At 32.1% G+C, this 18,804-nt stretch overlaps 2 protein-coding genes across 2 annotated transcripts; both read right to left on the bottom strand.

The window, feature by feature from the left end:
* Positions 1-21: 21 nt before the first annotated feature.
* On the bottom strand, positions 22-9,580 carry LOC101503383 (uncharacterized). The gene is made up of 13 exons (XM_027334039.2): positions 9,080-9,580; positions 8,406-8,585; positions 8,124-8,244; positions 8,005-8,044; positions 7,815-7,867; positions 7,650-7,705; positions 6,798-6,950; positions 6,461-6,657; positions 4,588-6,134; positions 3,467-4,408; positions 773-1,169; positions 392-457; positions 22-273 (listed from the first exon to the last, which is right to left on the bottom strand). The coding sequence occupies exons 1-13, from the start codon at positions 9,136-9,138 to the stop codon at positions 203-205; spliced, it is 3,882 nt and encodes a 1,293-aa protein (XP_027189840.1). The 5' UTR covers positions 9,139-9,580; the 3' UTR covers positions 22-202.
* Positions 9,581-16,031: 6,451 nt separating this feature from the next.
* On the bottom strand, positions 16,032-18,093 carry LOC101503718 (uncharacterized). Its single transcript, XM_004495307.4, has 4 exons — positions 17,729-18,093; positions 17,334-17,456; positions 17,071-17,232; positions 16,032-16,726 (listed from the first exon to the last, which is right to left on the bottom strand). Exons 1-4 carry the CDS (start codon positions 17,833-17,835, stop codon positions 16,216-16,218), a joined length of 903 nt encoding a protein of 300 aa, XP_004495364.1. The 5' UTR covers positions 17,836-18,093; the 3' UTR covers positions 16,032-16,215.
* Between the last annotated feature and the right edge of the window lie 711 nt (positions 18,094-18,804).

Consider the following 18,804-nt stretch of genomic DNA (forward strand, 5'->3'; position numbering starts at 1 on the left):
TGTTCCAGTGAACATGGAAGAGAAAAAAAAAACATCATTCTTAATCACTTGGGGATATATATCAACATCGTAACATGAATATACAAAGATCAATTTCATATCAATACATAATTCAGTTATCTTTTACTGCTTACATTTAAGACCAAAAATAAAAATCAAGCTTGGGACTGCATCAACCTTAACAACAACAGCTTCCACTCTATCAAGCCATCATTACCTTTTTTTCACTATTCTTGCTTCGAAATGGTGATAACAACGAAAATGTGCGAGAAGCTGCACAACAAATGTCCATAATCAGACCAGTAATCTACATTATAATGTAAGAGGATAGGGATATATAAAAAATTGACTCATGTCAACTTAGTAAATTGAACATGCATTGAGTGCTTACACTTTTGCTGAGTTGTGCTGGTAGTTGGAGTTTCATCTTGAGAGATCAAATTCTTTAAAGTATTAACTGAAGATGACATGGAAAATTTGATGGTCAGTTTATTATGTACACATAAATAAAATTGATAAGTAGGACTTCTTGAAAACATTCTGTCAACATCATTGAATTAAGGTAAATGAATATATATCAGAGGATACTTTCAATTGTATAATCATTAAAAAATTGGACTAATTTTTACAAGATGTACACTACTATTGTCATAATCTTGAATCATCAAAACCATAGTTAAGTTCTGTGCAAAAACTCTTCTTGGAACAAATTATTTATAGCCTTTAAATGGCTACCTAAGAAGAAAAAAGAAGGTATATAATATGTGGCTACCTTCGTTAGAGGAACCGTTAATTCCAATCTCATCTGCCTCAGAACCATCAATACTGACATTATCTGATTCTGTGTTGCGTGTAGCCGAGCTATGACTCTTTTTCCCAAACTTCAATAATCGTCTGAACCCTTTCGGTGATTCCTTTACACGAGGCTTCTCCGTTGTTTCAGGAATCTTTTCAAGTGTTGAGTTTCTGTTGTCATACACACGTGCTTTAACGGCGTCTGCAACAATTGCTGCAGTTTCTGAACTCGTGGGAGCTGCTTTGCCGTACTCACTATTTCTTGTACTAGGATCTTCCATAGAAGAAACTCGAGCAAATGGAGCATGATATGTTTCCTCAGCAATACAAATGCTGGCTGATTTTGAAGGTTCTTTTTCTGTATCCATTTTAACCTTGTTTTGGAAGATAATATATTCAAAATTAGTTGATTCACTGAGAAGTTATCTCATCCAAGAAGAATTTGGATAAACAACACCACCACATCTAAAATAAATTGGAATTTCTTGCACAGAAGTTTTAAAATTATATCTTCTAGAAATTCTAATTTTCATAGAATTTAATAGACTCAGCTTCCGTACATAGTATCTGAAGTGCACAATTTAAAATACATCATTTTGCTTAATGAAGCACAGATTATAGGAAACATAAAATTGAAATATAATAACATTGAAGGAATATAGCTGGAAGCTAAGGTGCTTCGCAATACTCATGTTTACTGCAATTTATTTAAAATAGGATATGCTGTTAGATAGTAGAACATTTGTTCTCATAGTCAAAATATTTTTTTATGCACCTAACCCCTACGAGAGTATTGTTTTGTGGGATTTTAGAGAAAATGAGGAGAGAAAATAATAAGGGTTTGAATATTATTGATCATAACTTTATGCTAACTTGATTACAAAAGACTCAATACTAATCTCTATTTATAGAGAAACATAAACTCAATCTTAAATCAGGAACAAATCATAATAATAATGAGAGATATTCTAAGAATCTCTATGATTATTGTTAGAATATTAAAAAATATCTTATAGTATCTTTTATATTATATTAGAGTATCTTGATTTATTTTCTATGATTAATTTATAATCATAGATAATCTTAGAATATCTCTCTTTATTATTATGATTTATTCCTGATTTAGAATTGAGTCTATGTTTCTCTATAAATAAAGATTAGTATTGAATCTTTTGTAATCAAGTCAACATTAAGCTATTACCAATAATATTCAAACCCTTATTATTTTCTCTCATCCTTTCCTCTAAAATTCCACAACTTCAACATGGTATCTAGAGCCTATTTCGATCCTCCTTGAACAATTTTGCCGTTGTTCCGCTGTCGAGTTCCCAACAGTTAGGGAATATAATCATAGTTTCTCTTTTCCAACATTCTGACACGTTTCACTCGTTTTTCATTCAATTGGCTACTGCCGCCGCTGCCACTATTTTCGGTAAATTTTCCTATGAATAGCAGTCATCTTCAGATCAGTTCATGCCTGAAAGCGCGTCGCCAAAAGCCGTCACACGCGCTGCTAATCTCTCATGCAAGTAGAGTTGCCGCTGCCGCCGTCTGCGGCCTGTCGTCGCTGCTGCCCTATCTGCTACTGCTGCCAGCCATCGCTACTGGAAAAGTTTTCCGACACAACCACTTTTATTGTGTGCGAAATCTCTCAATCTACACAACTCAGATTTCTTTTATGTCAAAAGTTGCTCCACGCACGCTCATGTGCCTCCAAGAACCACTGTGTTCATCTCACGCGCCGCCACCAACCGCCTCGAGCTCAGGCGCGTATGTCTGCCTTCTGGCATAATGTTTCAGTCGTCTAGATTGAGTTTTCCTTCCTGTTTCCAGATCTGTTTTATGTTTTTTCTTTCGAGCCACATGCATATAGTTTGGCAATTTGTCCCAGATACACTGGCCCTATCTTTGTCCCAGATGTATTGACCTTGCATTTCTCTCCCTGAAGCATGCCTCTCTCTCCTTGAAGCAAATTCAAGTTTAAATATTTTGAGTCTCTTATATTATTGGTTTGAAGCTTCCAAATGCAGTTTTTTAGAAAGACGGACTTTGATTTGTTCAATTGCTTGCCATGAATTTCTATCATGTCGATGATCATTCCGGCTATCTGGCTAGGCTGTATTTATAGCAATTCTCTCCGACTTCACCTACATCCTTGAGTTGCCTTTCCATCTTTTTATTATTATTTTGTGGAGCAAAACATTGTTTTCTTGTAGCAAGCTAAAACTTAGTAAGCTTTAGTGTGAGGGGGAGTGTTAGAATATTAGAAAATATCTTATAATATCTTATAGTATCTTTTATATTATATTAGAGTATCTTGATTTATTTTCTATGATTAATTTATAATCATAAAGAATCTTAGAATATATCTCTTTATTATTATGATTTGTTCCTGATTTAGAATTGAATCTATGTTTCTCTATAAATAGAGATTAGTATTGAATCTTTTATAATCAAGTCAACATTAAACTATTACCAATAATAATCAAACCCTTATTATTTTTTCTCCTCCTTTTCTCTAAAATCCCACAACTTCAACAATTATAAATTGATCATAGGAAATAACTTAAGATACTCTAATATAATATAAAAGATATTATAAGATACTTTCTAATATTCTAACAAGTATGAACTAACAAGGTATTTAAATTTTAAATAATCATTAACATACCTCAGAGGATATGGGTGGCAAGTGTGACTGGCTCTCTGAGGTTTCTTTATCTATTACATCCATGCTTACTGGTGAAACAGGAGCACGAATGGCAACATAATTCGATGCTGTCTCAGTTTTCTGTGTCACTTTATCACTATCATATTCTTTCTCTGGGGCATAAATAGTAGGTGCAGAAGGTTTCTCACACTCGAGCATCACAACAGTTTTATCAATTACAGGATTTTCATCTCCATCATCATTGGACGAAATTCCTGTTTCATTTTTCTTCAGCATGGTATCTTCTGAATTCATTAAAGACTTGTTACCATTCAACTTTTGTGTCTTCTCTTTGACTGATGATACGTTTTGGACAATTCCGTTTGCTTTAGATGTTCTAACTTTTAGTTCTGGGAGGGCTGCTATCTTGCTTTTGTCATGATTCACAATAGCAGAAATTTTTTTGCTCTCCGCCGGTCCATCAGATGCTTTAGTCTTCGATATTGTCCCTGTACCATGTGCCTTAACTGAGGAAGTCTGATGAACAGAACTCATTTTAGGTTCTGACAATCTTCTAATCCGTGCCATCGATGCCTTTGTATTAGTTGCACTATCACCCTTCTCTAGCTTAGATTCAGGCAAAGAAGACACTGATTGGCTTAATTTGTTATCATTCAAGTGGCCTCTAGTACTCAATCTACTGGTTTTTGAGGTTTTCAAGGAATCAACAGATCCAGCAGAAGTAGTTCTGGCGGGGAATCTTTGAAGGGGTGAGGATGGTCCTGGTTCTGAATCACTAAATTTTGATCCCTTATGAGAGCTTGGTGAAAGTTTAGTTGGAACTTGCTTCTTGGTAACATGAGATGCCACTGGCGACTGAGTAGTGACTGTGCCACTCTTGGCAGCGATTCTCTTTTGCCTCTCCATCTTTAAAGTTTCTATGCGTTTCATCTCTTCCTCCTCCTAGTTATTATTAAATTAGAAGGAAAGAAACAAACAAATGAATAGTTTTTCAATTTAATATAATTAAAAACCATGTTAAGGTTCTATATACAAGTTTCACATCCATTTTAAGCTAATTGTATGAAATAGAAACGCAAGCGGGATGGGAGGCTAGGAGTTACAGGAGTAGGAGTGAGTACCTTCTCTTTCTTCATTTTCTGGAGATCAGCTTTGTAGTTCCGTAACTTCTCAGCACGTGCCCGCGCTTCATCCAAAGGACTAAGTTTAGAAGTCTTCCCTCTCCTTATCGGCCCGGCGGTCTTTTTTTTATCAGAACTATTTGGAGTAAGTTTTGATTTTGGCTCCTTATCCAACCTCTTAGATCCTGGTTTAGCACCAGCCAATACCTCTTTGTTTTTATCTTGTAAAGCACCACCAGCTTGGGCCTGCATTTCATAGTCTAAAGCAGGGTCGTAACTCATCGATCCCCCTTCAGCTCCTCGTTCAGGCATCATGCTTAATACATCTGGCTGATAATACATATGGTCAATCCCATTTAAAGGTTTTTCTTCCTTTTGATGCAACTCAGAGTCTATGTCGATAACATTTCTCTCAGCATTTCCTGCATAATCATTACCTTGGATTGATCTATGATCCAATATGTAGGAATCATCATTCATATCGTGAAACAACTTCCTTTGCAAATTATTGTTGGTAATTTCCAGATCTGAGGAAGGATATGAATTACCAGACTGACTTTCTTGTTTAGGAACAATGAAATCATCACTAACAGCACTCCTATAACCACCGCTTCTTCCATTAACTTCTAAAGATTGTGCATCATCTACAGACCAGCTATCACCAGACTGCCCTGCCCTTGCAGATAATAATAAATCATCATTCGGTGCCTTAGGCATATGGGATAATCCTTTGCTAATGCTATGCATATCTATAGTACGGTTGTCTTGAACTTCCTGCATCTCCCGCTCATTAAAAACTAAAGGATCATTGACTGAAACATGTTTTTTCCTTCTCATGTCATCAACCTTTTCCATACCAAATTGGTCTTGGTCAATGGCATGTCTATCTTCATCAACATCTCTGAGTAAACAATTTTGGAAAGCTTGCCAGTGTCCTCCATCTGCATCCTTCCCGTGGTCCATTTCTTCCTTATCAGACAAATTCAACTTCAAAATTTCTTTTCTTCGTCCCTTTCTTTTTGGGGTCTTCACATGCTCCTGATTATCAACATCTTCATCGGTTTCAGAGGCAGAATCTGTATATGATCCACTTCCAGAAGAGTTTTCTTTCTTTGTTATGTAATTGATATTCCTAATGACCACCATACCAGATTTCTGTCTTCCTGATCGGCTACCCTTCTTCCTTCGATCACTTGTGTGTGAACTTTCCCTCTCCATATCCACTTCATCCTGCAACCTTGATTTTGAAGCTTCTATATCATATGTTTCTGATTCAGTATTGCTGTGTCTACTATCCATGGATTGCCTTCTGAAACCCATATGTTGACCCGCCGTTAATCTAGGGTCCTCCATGGGTGGATAATTTGGCTGCATATATGGACTGTTTCCAGGATATGTTTGATAGTAGGGTATGCCTTGCACTGGATATGGCTGAAAGACTGGTACAGCGCCTGGGGGAGAATGAACAGGCCAAGGAGGGAACATGTGATGTGGAAATTGACCATGCATATTATCCTGGTGGCCTTGACGGTCCACTGGAGGCACATCTGAAAAAGTGTAAACAAAAATCTCAAGACACATTTCAAAACCTATCACATGTACTGCAGTCCATTTTTATCGAAGCAACAATTTGCATTGCTCACAGCATCAAAATCTACATTGCACTGTTTCAAAACAACAATATGCATTGCTCACAGCTCATTAAAACAAAAAGGAAACAGAAATTGTGAAAAGAGGCGCTTGTCCATATATGTGCATCTGTGTATGTGCATATTAAAAAGAGAAACGAGGTAGCTATTATTATATTGTATACATTAAGTCCTGAAGAATCTGTAAATTCACAACTTCACATTGTTCTGGACTTGCCAGGTACCTGAACTTGCTTTCCCATTGTTCTCTGTGTCCAATTCAGTATGGGATGCAAAGGCCATATTGGGAAGTATAATGCCAGAGCCATTTAATGCAGTGAAGTCTGGGCGGTTGGACATCATTTCAGCGGCTTCAATTTCAAGCCATTGTCCATTTTCATGTTTTCTTTTCCAAAGATCTCTAAATTTTGCAGCTGCATCCCTGATAAGTGACACAAATTAGCATCAGCAAGATTGTCCAGATGTCATGTGTATGTTACAGGACAATGGGAGAAAGAACACAGCATTGACCAACCAATATTTAAGGTCAAATGGTGTATGGAAAAACAGAAGTTATCTTACATCAATCGAGATGCTCCAAAGCATTCAGCAAATGACATCAAGGCAGGTATATAGTCGATGTCAAAACCAGCAGCAACAGCGCGTGCAAATGCCATGCCTTGCTCTTTCTGCAGCACTGATTTGCGCGTCTCTAGGACTTTCAAAAGCTGAACTCTGAGAAAATGTGGTATTATTGAATATAAAACATGAACAATCTGTTTCACATGCTGAAAAGAAGTTTTATGAATAATGAACAAAATAAGAAAAGAGCAGCATATTTATCTTATCATATTAATGTGCAATTGTGCGAAACAAGCAACTCTGTCCATCAGAGCTTTAGTAATTTATAAGAGCGCAGAAAAAATTGCCCCAATATCTTAAAGCTATGATGGATGCATTTGAAAATAATCTCCAATTGCATACCAGTTCAATAATCCTAAATAAAAAATCACAGCCTTCCAACATGCTGCTTTTAAAGCAGTGCTGGATAACCAATTAATCTTGAGATGTAAATATCATGTTATCGGAAAGCTTATGTAAGATTCACCAAAAAAAAAAATTCTTCCTTAATCCTATCAGAACTTGGTATTTTCTACGATGAAAAAAAGGTATCCAAACTTAAAGCAAGTTTATCAGAATTTTGATGGACTTTTTAAAGTCATGCCAAAGGCAATCATCAAGGTTTCTATCATTTGCTTTATTTACTGCAAGCATATCCAAGCATGAAACATAGCGGATACAGCTTCAAGTATGCAAGGTGCGGAATGGAAATTATTTGATCAGAGAGAACACTTAATTAAACGTTATAATTTTCAACTATGAAAGTTAGCCTTAGTCAAAGAGAGAAAGGGTATTAAAGGAAATGGATTTTACTTTGAGTTTCCTTCTGATGTGGCATGTCCATTTGCTTCAGGTGGCTGTGCATCAGGCTGGAACATAACCATACAATTAGAAAAACAAATTAAGTAAATAAACGAATATGGTATTTATTATTTTTTTGACAGCGAATATGGTATTTTTTATTAATGACATATTAACCTTGTAAAGTACAATCGCTTTCTCCTCATTAGTATCATGTTGAGTCTTCCTTCCTGTGCATGGCAGCAAGTTTTGTTAGTTTTAAACCTTATATATAACTCAGCAGAGCTTTAAATACACCCAAATTTGTTCAATACAAGTAAGTTATTCTTAATGATGATTTTAAATAGATTTGTTCTTTCAAAAGTACCTTCGGTGGTTTCTGCCTGTTTTACTTGGTTTTCTTCCACCTGTAGAAATACATGATTACCGAAACAGTCTTCTAATTGCATACAATCAATCATACAATAAGGCTTGGTATTTACTTACAGTGCTAAACCCCACAGAATTATTTCCTTGAATAGCAATTGCCTCTTCAATTTGTAAGATTTCCGATTCTGTAGTATACACTCGTTCCAATATCTCAGGGGTGTTTACAAAGCGAACAAACCTATAGATGCGTAGAAGATTAGTCGCAAAAATTGTAATTGGGAAAATTTAAGTCTTTAGATCCACACCAAACACTGGATGCAATAATACAAATGATATTTATGAAAACACCAATTATGAAGCTACTAGGCTGAACGCATTAATTAACATGAAAAGTCAAACCTTTCAACAGTTCCCTTGGTAAACCATGTGGCATCACTACCACCATCTGGCTCAAGAACAATTGAATAACCACCCTTGTCCATCTGTTCCTGAGCAGCCTTCAAATGGGAAAGAAATGGGTTGAGCAAGCCTGAGGCAATTTTCTCCTTCTTTCCATTCACAGTTATAACCAAGTCAAACCTGATTTATACAGGGGCAGAAAGAGTGAAAAATCAAAACCACAATTCAATCTACAAACAGTGTATAATTTTTATGAACAACAAGGGTTTCTAACTTTCTCGTAGTTAGTGTCCCTTTCTAATTTTGCATTCTAGTACTTAATCATAAAAACAACAGCACGATGAAATCCATAAAACTTCAAATTTGATCGTATACAAAACACCCTAAACCAAAAACAAACTAGAGAATGGTCAGAAAAGTTTCCATAAAATTTATGATTAAACTTGCTCATATGTTGCAAAAACCACATCATGTTGGTACCCAATTAAATCAGCAAACTTGAAAATAAAACATATCTAAACCACTTGTTGCCTACTAAAAAAATAAACCTAAAGCCACTAGCATCCATAAACAAATTCATCTACACCAGAACCAACCTTGTTGAAGAAACTCAAATTTAGTGGAAGAAACTCAACAGAATAAATATTCAACCCATTAATGAATGAACTAATTACCTTGTTCTAGTTGGTGTAAGCTGAAAAACAGCTGAATCCAACCTTGTTGAAGAGTTCATTGTTTGTCACAAAAAGAATAACCAAACAACCCAGCTAAGACTAATAATCCGCCAACAGGGTTCACAATCAGATTACCAATCAAAAAGGGTATCAAAAGAAAAAACCAAGATAGGTTCAGTGAAAGGAAAAAAAAAAAAATACAGTATTTTTTTTACTTGAAGAAAAAAAGAACATAAAAGGTTTCAGTTTCAGGACAGAACAAAAAGGAGAGTTACTAGGTTAAGTGAAAAATGTGAAAAAGAGAGAAAGGATCCAAAGATTGTTCTTTGTTTATTGTTCCCCAACGCCAACCAAAACCTATCAATTTAGAGAGAAAATGAGGGAAATTGTTGAGGGAGGGTATAACTGGAAATACATTAAAATTGACACAAACAATTGGAGGCGCCGATGTATGACAGTGACAGGGTCAGACAGACAGATCTGTGTTTTGGAGCTTCATGGTGTTCCTCCAAATTACCATATTACCCTCTTATCCCTATTCCTTGTTTGGTAATTGACTAATTGTCTAGCTGGTAACCTCTTTAACCTTTGCGTTACATTATTAAAGATTAGTCACTTTGTTTTAAAATCGACTTTAGTTCAAATATGGAAGTGATGAATAAAAAAGGGAATAAAAAATGTGACTTTATCTTATACAAGTTGTGGTACGCAATCATTTTAGTTGATAATATTTGAATCTTAGTTTATTTATTAATATAGGCTGTTTGGGTTGTTTCCAATTTTATAAACTATAATAAATTAACTATAAGTGATTCTAGTGCCTTCATTTGCAAGTTCTCTCCAATGGGGACCCGAAAGCATTTTATGCGAGTTAAAAAGTTTAACCCAACATTTGGGTTGAAATCTTGTATCCTATCACATTAATGTGTACAAGCTCATGCGCAATATCTTCAAAAAGGAATATAATATCATGCGGAAGACATACACAAAATAACGATAGATGAAAATAGACTAGTAAGCATGTCATGCGTGGTCCTCAATATGGTTGGAATCAACGGTGGGGATACAACCGTTTTTGGTATATATTTTGGTCTACTTAAAACTTTGTTGGGTCCGATTTGTTTAATAAACATATTAATTTTAATTCTTTTTTGAAATTTATTAATTTAAATAGATCAAATTTAGATTTATAAAAAATTTATTAGACTAAATGATAAGTAATATATATATATATATATATATATATATATAATATTTGTTAGTAATTTATTGTTAATTATGAAGTTTATTTTGTTTTATTTATAATTTTTTGAAGGATTTGTTGTAGTTTGCTAATATAGGGTTCAATTTATTTTTTTTGTTATTTTTGAAACGTTGCATACTTACTGATTACAATTTTATTAGATTTGATTATAATTTTATTAGTTTTCCTTATATTTATTATTTTATTAGTTTTCCTTATATATAAAGACTCAATTTAGCTTATTTATAAAGGTTTTCAGGTTCGATTAAATTTTTAAAAAATATACTATTTAAATACTTTAATGTGAAATAAATATCTTTTCTCCTTAAATGTACTATTTAAATACTTTAATGTGAAATAAGCTTTTAGGTCCGATTAAATTTTTAAAAAATGTCAGGTTAAATCGAAAAGAAAAAAAAAAACTATAATAGGTTGTATGCTAGACTCAAATCTAAAAAATTAATCGTAGATCAGACTAAAACATTTCAAAACCTAGACTTACGTGCTATATTTCCACCCCTAGTTGGGATGTCCAAATGCATATGCATTTTCTTCAACTTTTTGTACACTGCATGACACAAGTTAATTATGTAAAAAAATGTAGTAAATTTAGTTTGAGTAAGTGATTAATTCAAATTTCGGTAAACATGATTAATTTAATTATATGATTAATCATAATATTTTACATTTTTTTTTTTGTGAAAATCGATATCCTCCGTTGACAAATGCGAAGATTAATTTCTTAAGTCGGGTAGGACCACAAACAGCAAAACTCGCTCTTAATAATTTTAACAATGTTGTATTTTCAAGGTTGTATGATCTCTAGTTAAGCTGAAAGATATTTGTACCATATTATTCAAGCGCTCGTTTTCTTAGGTTCTGTTTGAAAATTTTAAAATGGGCGGAATGAACTGGAAGAAAATGGACTTGACTGAAAATGAGTGGAGTAGAATGAAACAAAGTATCCCATTCTATTATTTACTTATTTGATGACGGAATGAGACATAAATAACTCCAAATTGAAGGAGAAGAAAAATGATGAAATGTGATGGAATCAATTTTGTCATGTTCTACTTCTTTCTACCCATTTTCTAAAAATTCAAACACCAGAATCTCAATAGTTACAATTATATTTTACCTTATTCCATCAATTCAAAGTTTTAACTTTTACAAGAACGCCACATATTTTTTAGTGGAAGGACGCCACATTTTTTACTTCTTTTTTTTTATTACATGAGAAAAAAAAAAAAGAAAACTAATAGGAAATAAAAGAATTAAGCTGACGACATGTCAAAATACGATTCATGTAACCTAACAAAACTCTCTATACTCACAGCTCCCTTCTTAGCGAGGATATATCTGCATAAACATTCTCTTTGTGGAGAATATGGTAGAGCGATATCTCACACTCTTACTCGTGTTCATCTCTAACATTTTTTAACTTAATATAGTATTTTTTTTAAAAAAAATAATAATTACTTAGTAGAGTAAATATTAAAATATTAAAATTTTATATAAATAAAATTATACCATTTTATAATGTATATGTATATATAATATAGTCTTTAGAAGTATAATTAAATATTAAAAATCAAATTTTTAAAATTTTCAAGGAATATAAAATATTTGAAAAGGGATATGCACTATTATTATAAAATAGTTTTATACATATATCCAATTAGATTTGAAGATTTTATCTCATCATCCTATTTTAGTAGTATGACATAAAAATAAATAATCGAATTGAATGTCAGTGTAAAATCAATTTACATTCACTATGTGAAGCCATTAATTTTAAAATATTTTCAAAATTTTTTGTCATGGTATTAATAATATTATGATCATAAATGTGTTTATCTAAGTGGGGTAATTATCATTTGATAACCCGACATTTCAAAAAATAATATTATATGATATTATGGTAAAATATGATTAAAATATATAAAACTTGTAGAGCAGTAGTGTATAAAACCTGTTTTTCAGGGCCAATGATGGAGAGGCTCTTGATGCCCAAGAAGGATGGTGAATCGTGACAAATCCGGAATCTATTATATCTCGCCTATTTAAAGCACGTTATGTTCCAAATGGCAACTATCTTAACTCTAATATTGGAATAATCCAAGTTATGTGTGGAAAATAATTTGGAGGGGGAGTATTGGAACCAACACTAATTAATTTTCTACTTTCGGGTGAATCTTGGCTACAAGATGAAGCTGTTATTCAATCACCAGAGTTTGAGAATTTGACAGTAGGCCACCTCTTGCACTATGATTCCAACACTTGGAATGTGCAACTTCTTACTTCATTGTTTACTCCATAAGTAGTTGACAACATTTTAAAAACAAAAATGAGGCAACTCGTACTCTTGTTAGAGTATCCCCATCACTAACTAGTTTCCAAATTATTGATTGGTGTACTCACATGTATGGAGCATATCCTTATAAATGAAATGCTATAAGTCATTAATATGATATATGTTCTCTTATTAAGAATTGTTGTGTCTTCCAGCAAGAACGTTAGCTAGAATGGGGCTCGTACGAGTGCTTTTAAACAGTTATGAGATTATCCATCGAGGAGACTTGCGATAAATTATTGTAAGGCAAGTGATTAAGAAAATTGATATTTTGAATTATAAGTGTACCGGTCAAATTAATTCTTAAATTTTTCAAATTGATAAATGTATCTCTAAAATTATAAAATAGTAAACAATCTTTATTTATACATTTATGTTAGAGATTATGATGTAACATGTTAATTGAATATTTAACTCCACCATGTTGATCTCATATGAATGTCACCACAACATAGACTAATTTTTCTATGAAATTTAAATATTTTATGGACTAATTTATCTATAATTAGTCTTTGCACAATTACAATTACCTACAAATTTATCTATGAGATGAAAAAAATTTATCGGCAAATTTGCCTCTAGAAAGATGATTTTGACGTGGGATCAACGTGACAAGTCACATATTCAATTACAGTGGCACAATAAAATATCTAACAACAAAATATTACAAAGAAATTATTTTAATTGATATTTTACAATTGCAAGATCCTGATCCCCATTTGTCTCATTTGTTTTGCGGATTATCTTAATCTTGTCTTTATAGTTGAAGTGTCCATCGATCAAACTCGAAAAATAAATACAATGATTGAGAAATTTTACAGTGCCTCAAATCAAAAAAATCAACTTATCCAAATCTAAAGATTTTTTTCTCTCTAATAACTTACGGGTTGGCATGGCATGGATGAGAACATTGAAATATTGTGGGAATAGAACAAACCCAGGAGCATTATTTGGGAAACCCTATGTTTTATCATTGTGGTAATAAGAATTATTTCTCCTTTATTCTTGATCGCATGAAGAACAAATTATCTAATTGGAAAGCAAATTCTCTTTCTTTTGCAAGTCGTATTAAGTTGGCTCAGTCTTTGCTGGCTAGTATCCCAGAATATTTTATGCAATCAAGAAGATTCCTAACTCAAATTGTGATGTGGTGGAGAGAATTTGTCATAACTTTAGTTGGGAGAGTACTAATGAACAAAGTAAATATCATCTTATTTTTTGGGAGCAAATTTACAAGCCTAAATCAGATAGTGACAACGGTTTCATAAACTTTTATGCTCATTAATAAAGCCTATTTGATTATTAATAGTTGAAGGCAGCATGCATACCACAACTTGTCAAGATTAATTTGTGTAATTTTTATAAACGACAAAAGAAATATATTAATAAAACTCTAAGTATAAGGAGTACAAAGAATGAAAGATACAAAAGAAAGTAAGCCCCTACTAGAAATGAGTTAGCCCAAACACCCACGTGGATTAAGCATCATGATTTAAAATCCTACACGAAACTCGCATCATTTGCACTAAACCACACCCGCGAGGAATCTACATCTTTAAGATATGATGAAGAAATGGACTTCATCACTACTAACTAACCCACTCAATCATTGAAAATGAAGAGGAATCTGTTCTTGAACAGCAAATAGCACATTCATCTTTTCATATAATATTCTTATGCTTTTGCCTTGTTGCTTCCATTTTTACTTTTATAATAATGGTTGTTTTATATATATGAAACGGACATAACAGGAATATAAATTTTTTTAGATATACAGTTGTATTATTAAATAGAATGCAAAAGAAACTACAACTCTTAAAATATATAATAAAGATCTGAACTGAACATCAAAGTAGAAAACAACTATCTATCATTTAATTAAATGAGTCATAAAATAATTTGATGGTCTAAGAGAGATTGATTGACAAAGAAATTGTAAATTCAACTCTCTCCTTTAATAAAATTAACAAAGAACTTCCATACAATCACAAAGTAGGATCTATTACAAATCCTTCAAAGTGCGAACTCCAACAATTCGAAATTAACCGCAGCAAAAAGCAGAGCTGCATAACCATTCATCCACCAAGTTGTAACCATTCCCCTTCAACAAATTTGACAATGGTAACACCTATGGTTCAGTTAAAGCACCTCCAACCTCCTCAATACTATATGTTTAGCATAATTATAAGCACCCACTTCTATAAGTTATAAATATTTCAAACAAGTTTCATCAACGGAAAAGTGATTCTCAGCAAATGACGCATTGCTATTATATAGACAATATGGAAATTCCACATTTGCTGTAACAAAAACTCACATTACCTGACATTTCCAGGATTAAAAATCGAAGGCTTGAGCGTTCATTTAAGTTATCTTCTTCCTCTTCTTCAATAAAACAATAACAGTAATAAAATTAAGATACTTGATAAACTTTGCAAACCTCAAACTAACCTATCGTCGAGATATGTGATGTTCGCAAAATTGATAGGAGCCTCAATGCTTAAAATAAGAACATTTGGTACTTTTGTAGCCAACCAAATACATATATTATATTTAATCGGTGAGCTAAAGAATTCATAGTAATTTTTATTTATATAAAACATAAACTAAAACTGTAATAAAAATCCAAAATAACTATTAAAGTAGTGTTTGACGTTTTAAAGAGTCAAATTTATCTATTATTGTCTATAAGTTATACATTTGATAAAATTAGAATTGTTTTAATGAAAAAAAAATAGATTAGATGGAGTAACATTGTTTATGGTGTTATACACTACCTTACCTATAAGTTAGATTGGTGAAATAATATAAAGCAATGGCTATCATTTTGATAAGCTAAAAATGAAAGAAAAGACAAATTTGCAACATTATTAAAAACCCCATATATACCCCCGATGATCAAACATTTTGATTATCAAGCAGATGATGTCATAATTAACTGGATCTAGCAAGTTCATGTGCATGAAATTATATTAATCTTGATAGCCATGTAAAACTTCCTGGTCAATAGCTGGATGGATCTATGTGTTGATATACAGTGAATTGCATTGTTTTGTTTTCGTATAAGTAGCTGGATGGATCTATGTAAAACTTCTTTTTGTTGTCACTCCAAATACACTATATAGAATACACAACTATCATTCGCTTTCCAAGAGCTTGAGAGCGACATTCTGTTATTTTTGCCAAATTTAACATGAATGTTGTTATTTTCGCATCGCACGAGTAGACGTACGATATAATATGAAATTTACAAAATTGAGATATGGGTCATTTATATAGGATTAAATAATTAACATAACTTTTAATTTATAACATTACAATATATACATTAAGAATATTTCTTTAAGACTTTATTATTCACGTGCAATTGAGTTGAGTAGATAATTAATTTTAATTATAATAAAAAATATGGTTAATATAATTATATGATTAACTATTTTTGATTTAATATAAATTAATCATCTACTCAACTAAATTACTTATATTTTTGTACACAATTAATGATTAATCGAACGTGACGTGTAGATAATAATAATTATTTTAAAACCAGAGTGAATTTTGGCGACCATATCTCTTCTTAGTAGCCCTCCTCCCAACATCAGAAAGGCATCTAAATTCAATCTTTTCACGACTTCCAATAGCACTACTACCAGCAATAATCTTTGAACACATTTCACTTACAAAACCTTTTGGTTTTCCCATTTCATCATCATCCTCAGAATCAATCAAAATCTCTTCAGCTGTTGAACCATCCCAAAGGTGGCTTTCATCCAAATCATTTTGTGGCACTATATATTTGTTATCGGAATCATTGCTTGTGGGAGAAAATGAACTAGATGATGAAGAACCAGCTGGTGATGCAAATTCAGAAGATAATGGGCTAGCTGATAATATTGATGATGGAGAGTTAGAGTTCACTGAACTACCAAACCCTTGTATTTCATTTGTTATTTTTAGAGCCTTCAAACGTGCTTCATTTAGAGATTCTCCACCCTGCAAAAGTTTTAGTATTTCGTTTGATAGTTTTTGCATTCTTGATCCCCAATTAAACCTGAAATAAATCATTAATTAATAACTTCATTCATCATAAAATGATCTAATCATAGATCTAAATCATCTATTCTATGGTGAAATAGTAATATAAGAATCATTAATAAATTTATAAAAAGAAATAAATCATCTCTCAATATAATAATCCTTACACTGCATCATATTTCTATTGTAGAGAAATCAAAACGGAAATCATTTACGTAAAATTTATATTAGATATATCATCCAGTATTACGTTGATTCTAGTGGAATTAGGCTCAGATTATTCACTAATGAAAAAATTTAAATTAGAGGAAAGAAAATGTGATGTTGTGATATTATTATTAATTTTAAAAGGTTACCTACCCTCTATCATCAATATGAGTAAAATTTCCTAGTTCTTCAATAATTTCCGCATCACATTGAAATTCTTGAGCAAAATCTGAAGGACCATGTGTGAGCATGAATTCTAGAAGAACTAGTGCTTTGTAAGATTGTCTCCACTGTTCCCAATCAACATTGTACAACCTGCACTTTTTAATATTATATGGTTAATTTTGAAATTCCAGAGGACTGTCATTTTTGTAAATTTGAAATATTTTGTTTACGTAACATATATATATATATACCTTCTATGAAGAACATCAACAATCCTCCAATATTCATCAATGTCAAATGATGCCTCAGCAATTTTAGTCATTGTTTTGGCATCAGGGCTACAATCATCCTTATTTGTTGCTTCCTCTGCTAGCCTAATTAATAAAAAAATATTACTATATGTTAAGGCATCTTAATCATAATTTATTAATAAATAAATAAATAAATACGCATTAACAAATTACGAGTCACATTTTATTTATCAGAAATTTGAACAGAGTGAAGTCTATAAATTAGTAATTAGAAGTTATTTTATACTAAATTCATCAATGTTTTTGACTCACTTTTATTTATATTTAAAGCTGGAAAGAGTATGCATTATGTTTAAAAGCGCATAGAAAACACATATAAATACACATATACTTACAATTCAGCTCCTGTGACATCTGTAAATGTCATCCTAGCAGATTTATATTTTTCTTGTAGGAAATTTGTTGTTTGCTTTTTAATTTGTTCAAGCAGTAGGCTACCCATTACAACTATTATGTGATGAAAATTTCAACTGGTTGATTGTGAGTATTGCTATCTTAATGTATGAATTTTAGTATTTTAGAAAATAGTTGCTACAATTAATTAATATAAGCTAAACAGTCAACAAAGAATGAAATTTGGAGAAAAGAGGATAAACCATGGAAGTGTGTAAATTGCATGCTATAAGAAGACATTTATGGATGGCCAAAATTATAGCTCAGATAATGCAGGAACAGTGTTGATTAATTGATGACAAGAAAACGTGAAAAGGAGAGATTGGACCAATATTAGAAAGTTGACCAGATAGGTATAATTTATGAATTATCCTCTCACCATAATTTTCATACAATATTGGCTATACTGAAAACTAGGATCTTCACACAATGCAATTCAAACCATTAAGACTCACACCGTTAATTTAAATTCTTCTAATCCTTTCTTCCTTGGTTATTAACTTCTTACCAATATTTGCCTTTTCAATAAAATAAATTCTTCCAACTTTTGGCCATCTCTGAATTAATTAATCATTTAAAACTAGTTTAAATGAACTGAATTACTTGCTTCATCCCTTATTAAAATCCCCATTCTTTTTTTGCACTCTTATTAAAAAAAATAAAAATTGATAGAATAGGGTAGTTAATATGTTTAGTTTATGTATTAATATTTCTAAACTAACATTTGTATTTAAATGAGTTAAACTTTGTCGTTTCATATTTCAAGACAAAATAGTAGTATTAATAAAGGGGGAAATTGAATTTACCTTCCATTAGATCACTTTAAATGACACTAACACTCCCTTTAATTTTGAAAAAATATTTACTTCTTCTATACTCGCTAAAAAAAATACATCAAATATTTGTTTGTCACACTTACATCTATTCATGTCATTTACTATATGACACAATTAGAATTTTCACTATAATTTATAAATGTATAACTATATATTTGGTATTTGTAATTTGAAAAGATATG

Source organism: Cicer arietinum, chromosome 4 (assembly GCF_000331145.2).
Source record: "Cicer arietinum cultivar CDC Frontier isolate Library 1 chromosome 4, Cicar.CDCFrontier_v2.0, whole genome shotgun sequence".
Classification (NCBI taxonomy): Eukaryota; Viridiplantae; Streptophyta; class Magnoliopsida; order Fabales; family Fabaceae; genus Cicer; species Cicer arietinum.

Excerpts from the sequence above, each read along its gene's own strand:
- LOC101503718 (XM_004495307.4), bottom strand. The coding sequence starts at position 17,835 with ATGGGTAGCCTACTGCTTGAACAAATTAAAAAGCAAACAACAAATTTC. Across the intron at positions 17,457-17,728 it reads GATGTCACAGGAGCTGAATT|GCTAGCAGAGGAAGCAACAA; the intron begins GTAAGTATATGT and ends TTTATTAATTAG. Across the intron at positions 16,727-17,070 it reads ACTCATATTGATGATAGAGG|GTTTAATTGGGGATCAAGAA; the intron begins GTAGGTAACCTT and ends GATTTATTTCAG.
- LOC101503383 (XM_027334039.2), bottom strand. The coding sequence starts at position 9,138 with ATGAACTCTTCAACAAGGTTGGATTCAGCTGTTTTTCAGCTTACACCA. Across the intron at positions 4,409-4,587 it reads AGAAAATGAAGAAAGAGAAG|GAGGAGGAAGAGATGAAACG; the intron begins GTACTCACTCCT and ends AATAATAACTAG. Across the intron at positions 274-391 it reads CAGCACAACTCAGCAAAAGT|CTTCTCGCACATTTTCGTTG; the intron begins GTAAGCACTCAA and ends TTTGTTGTGCAG.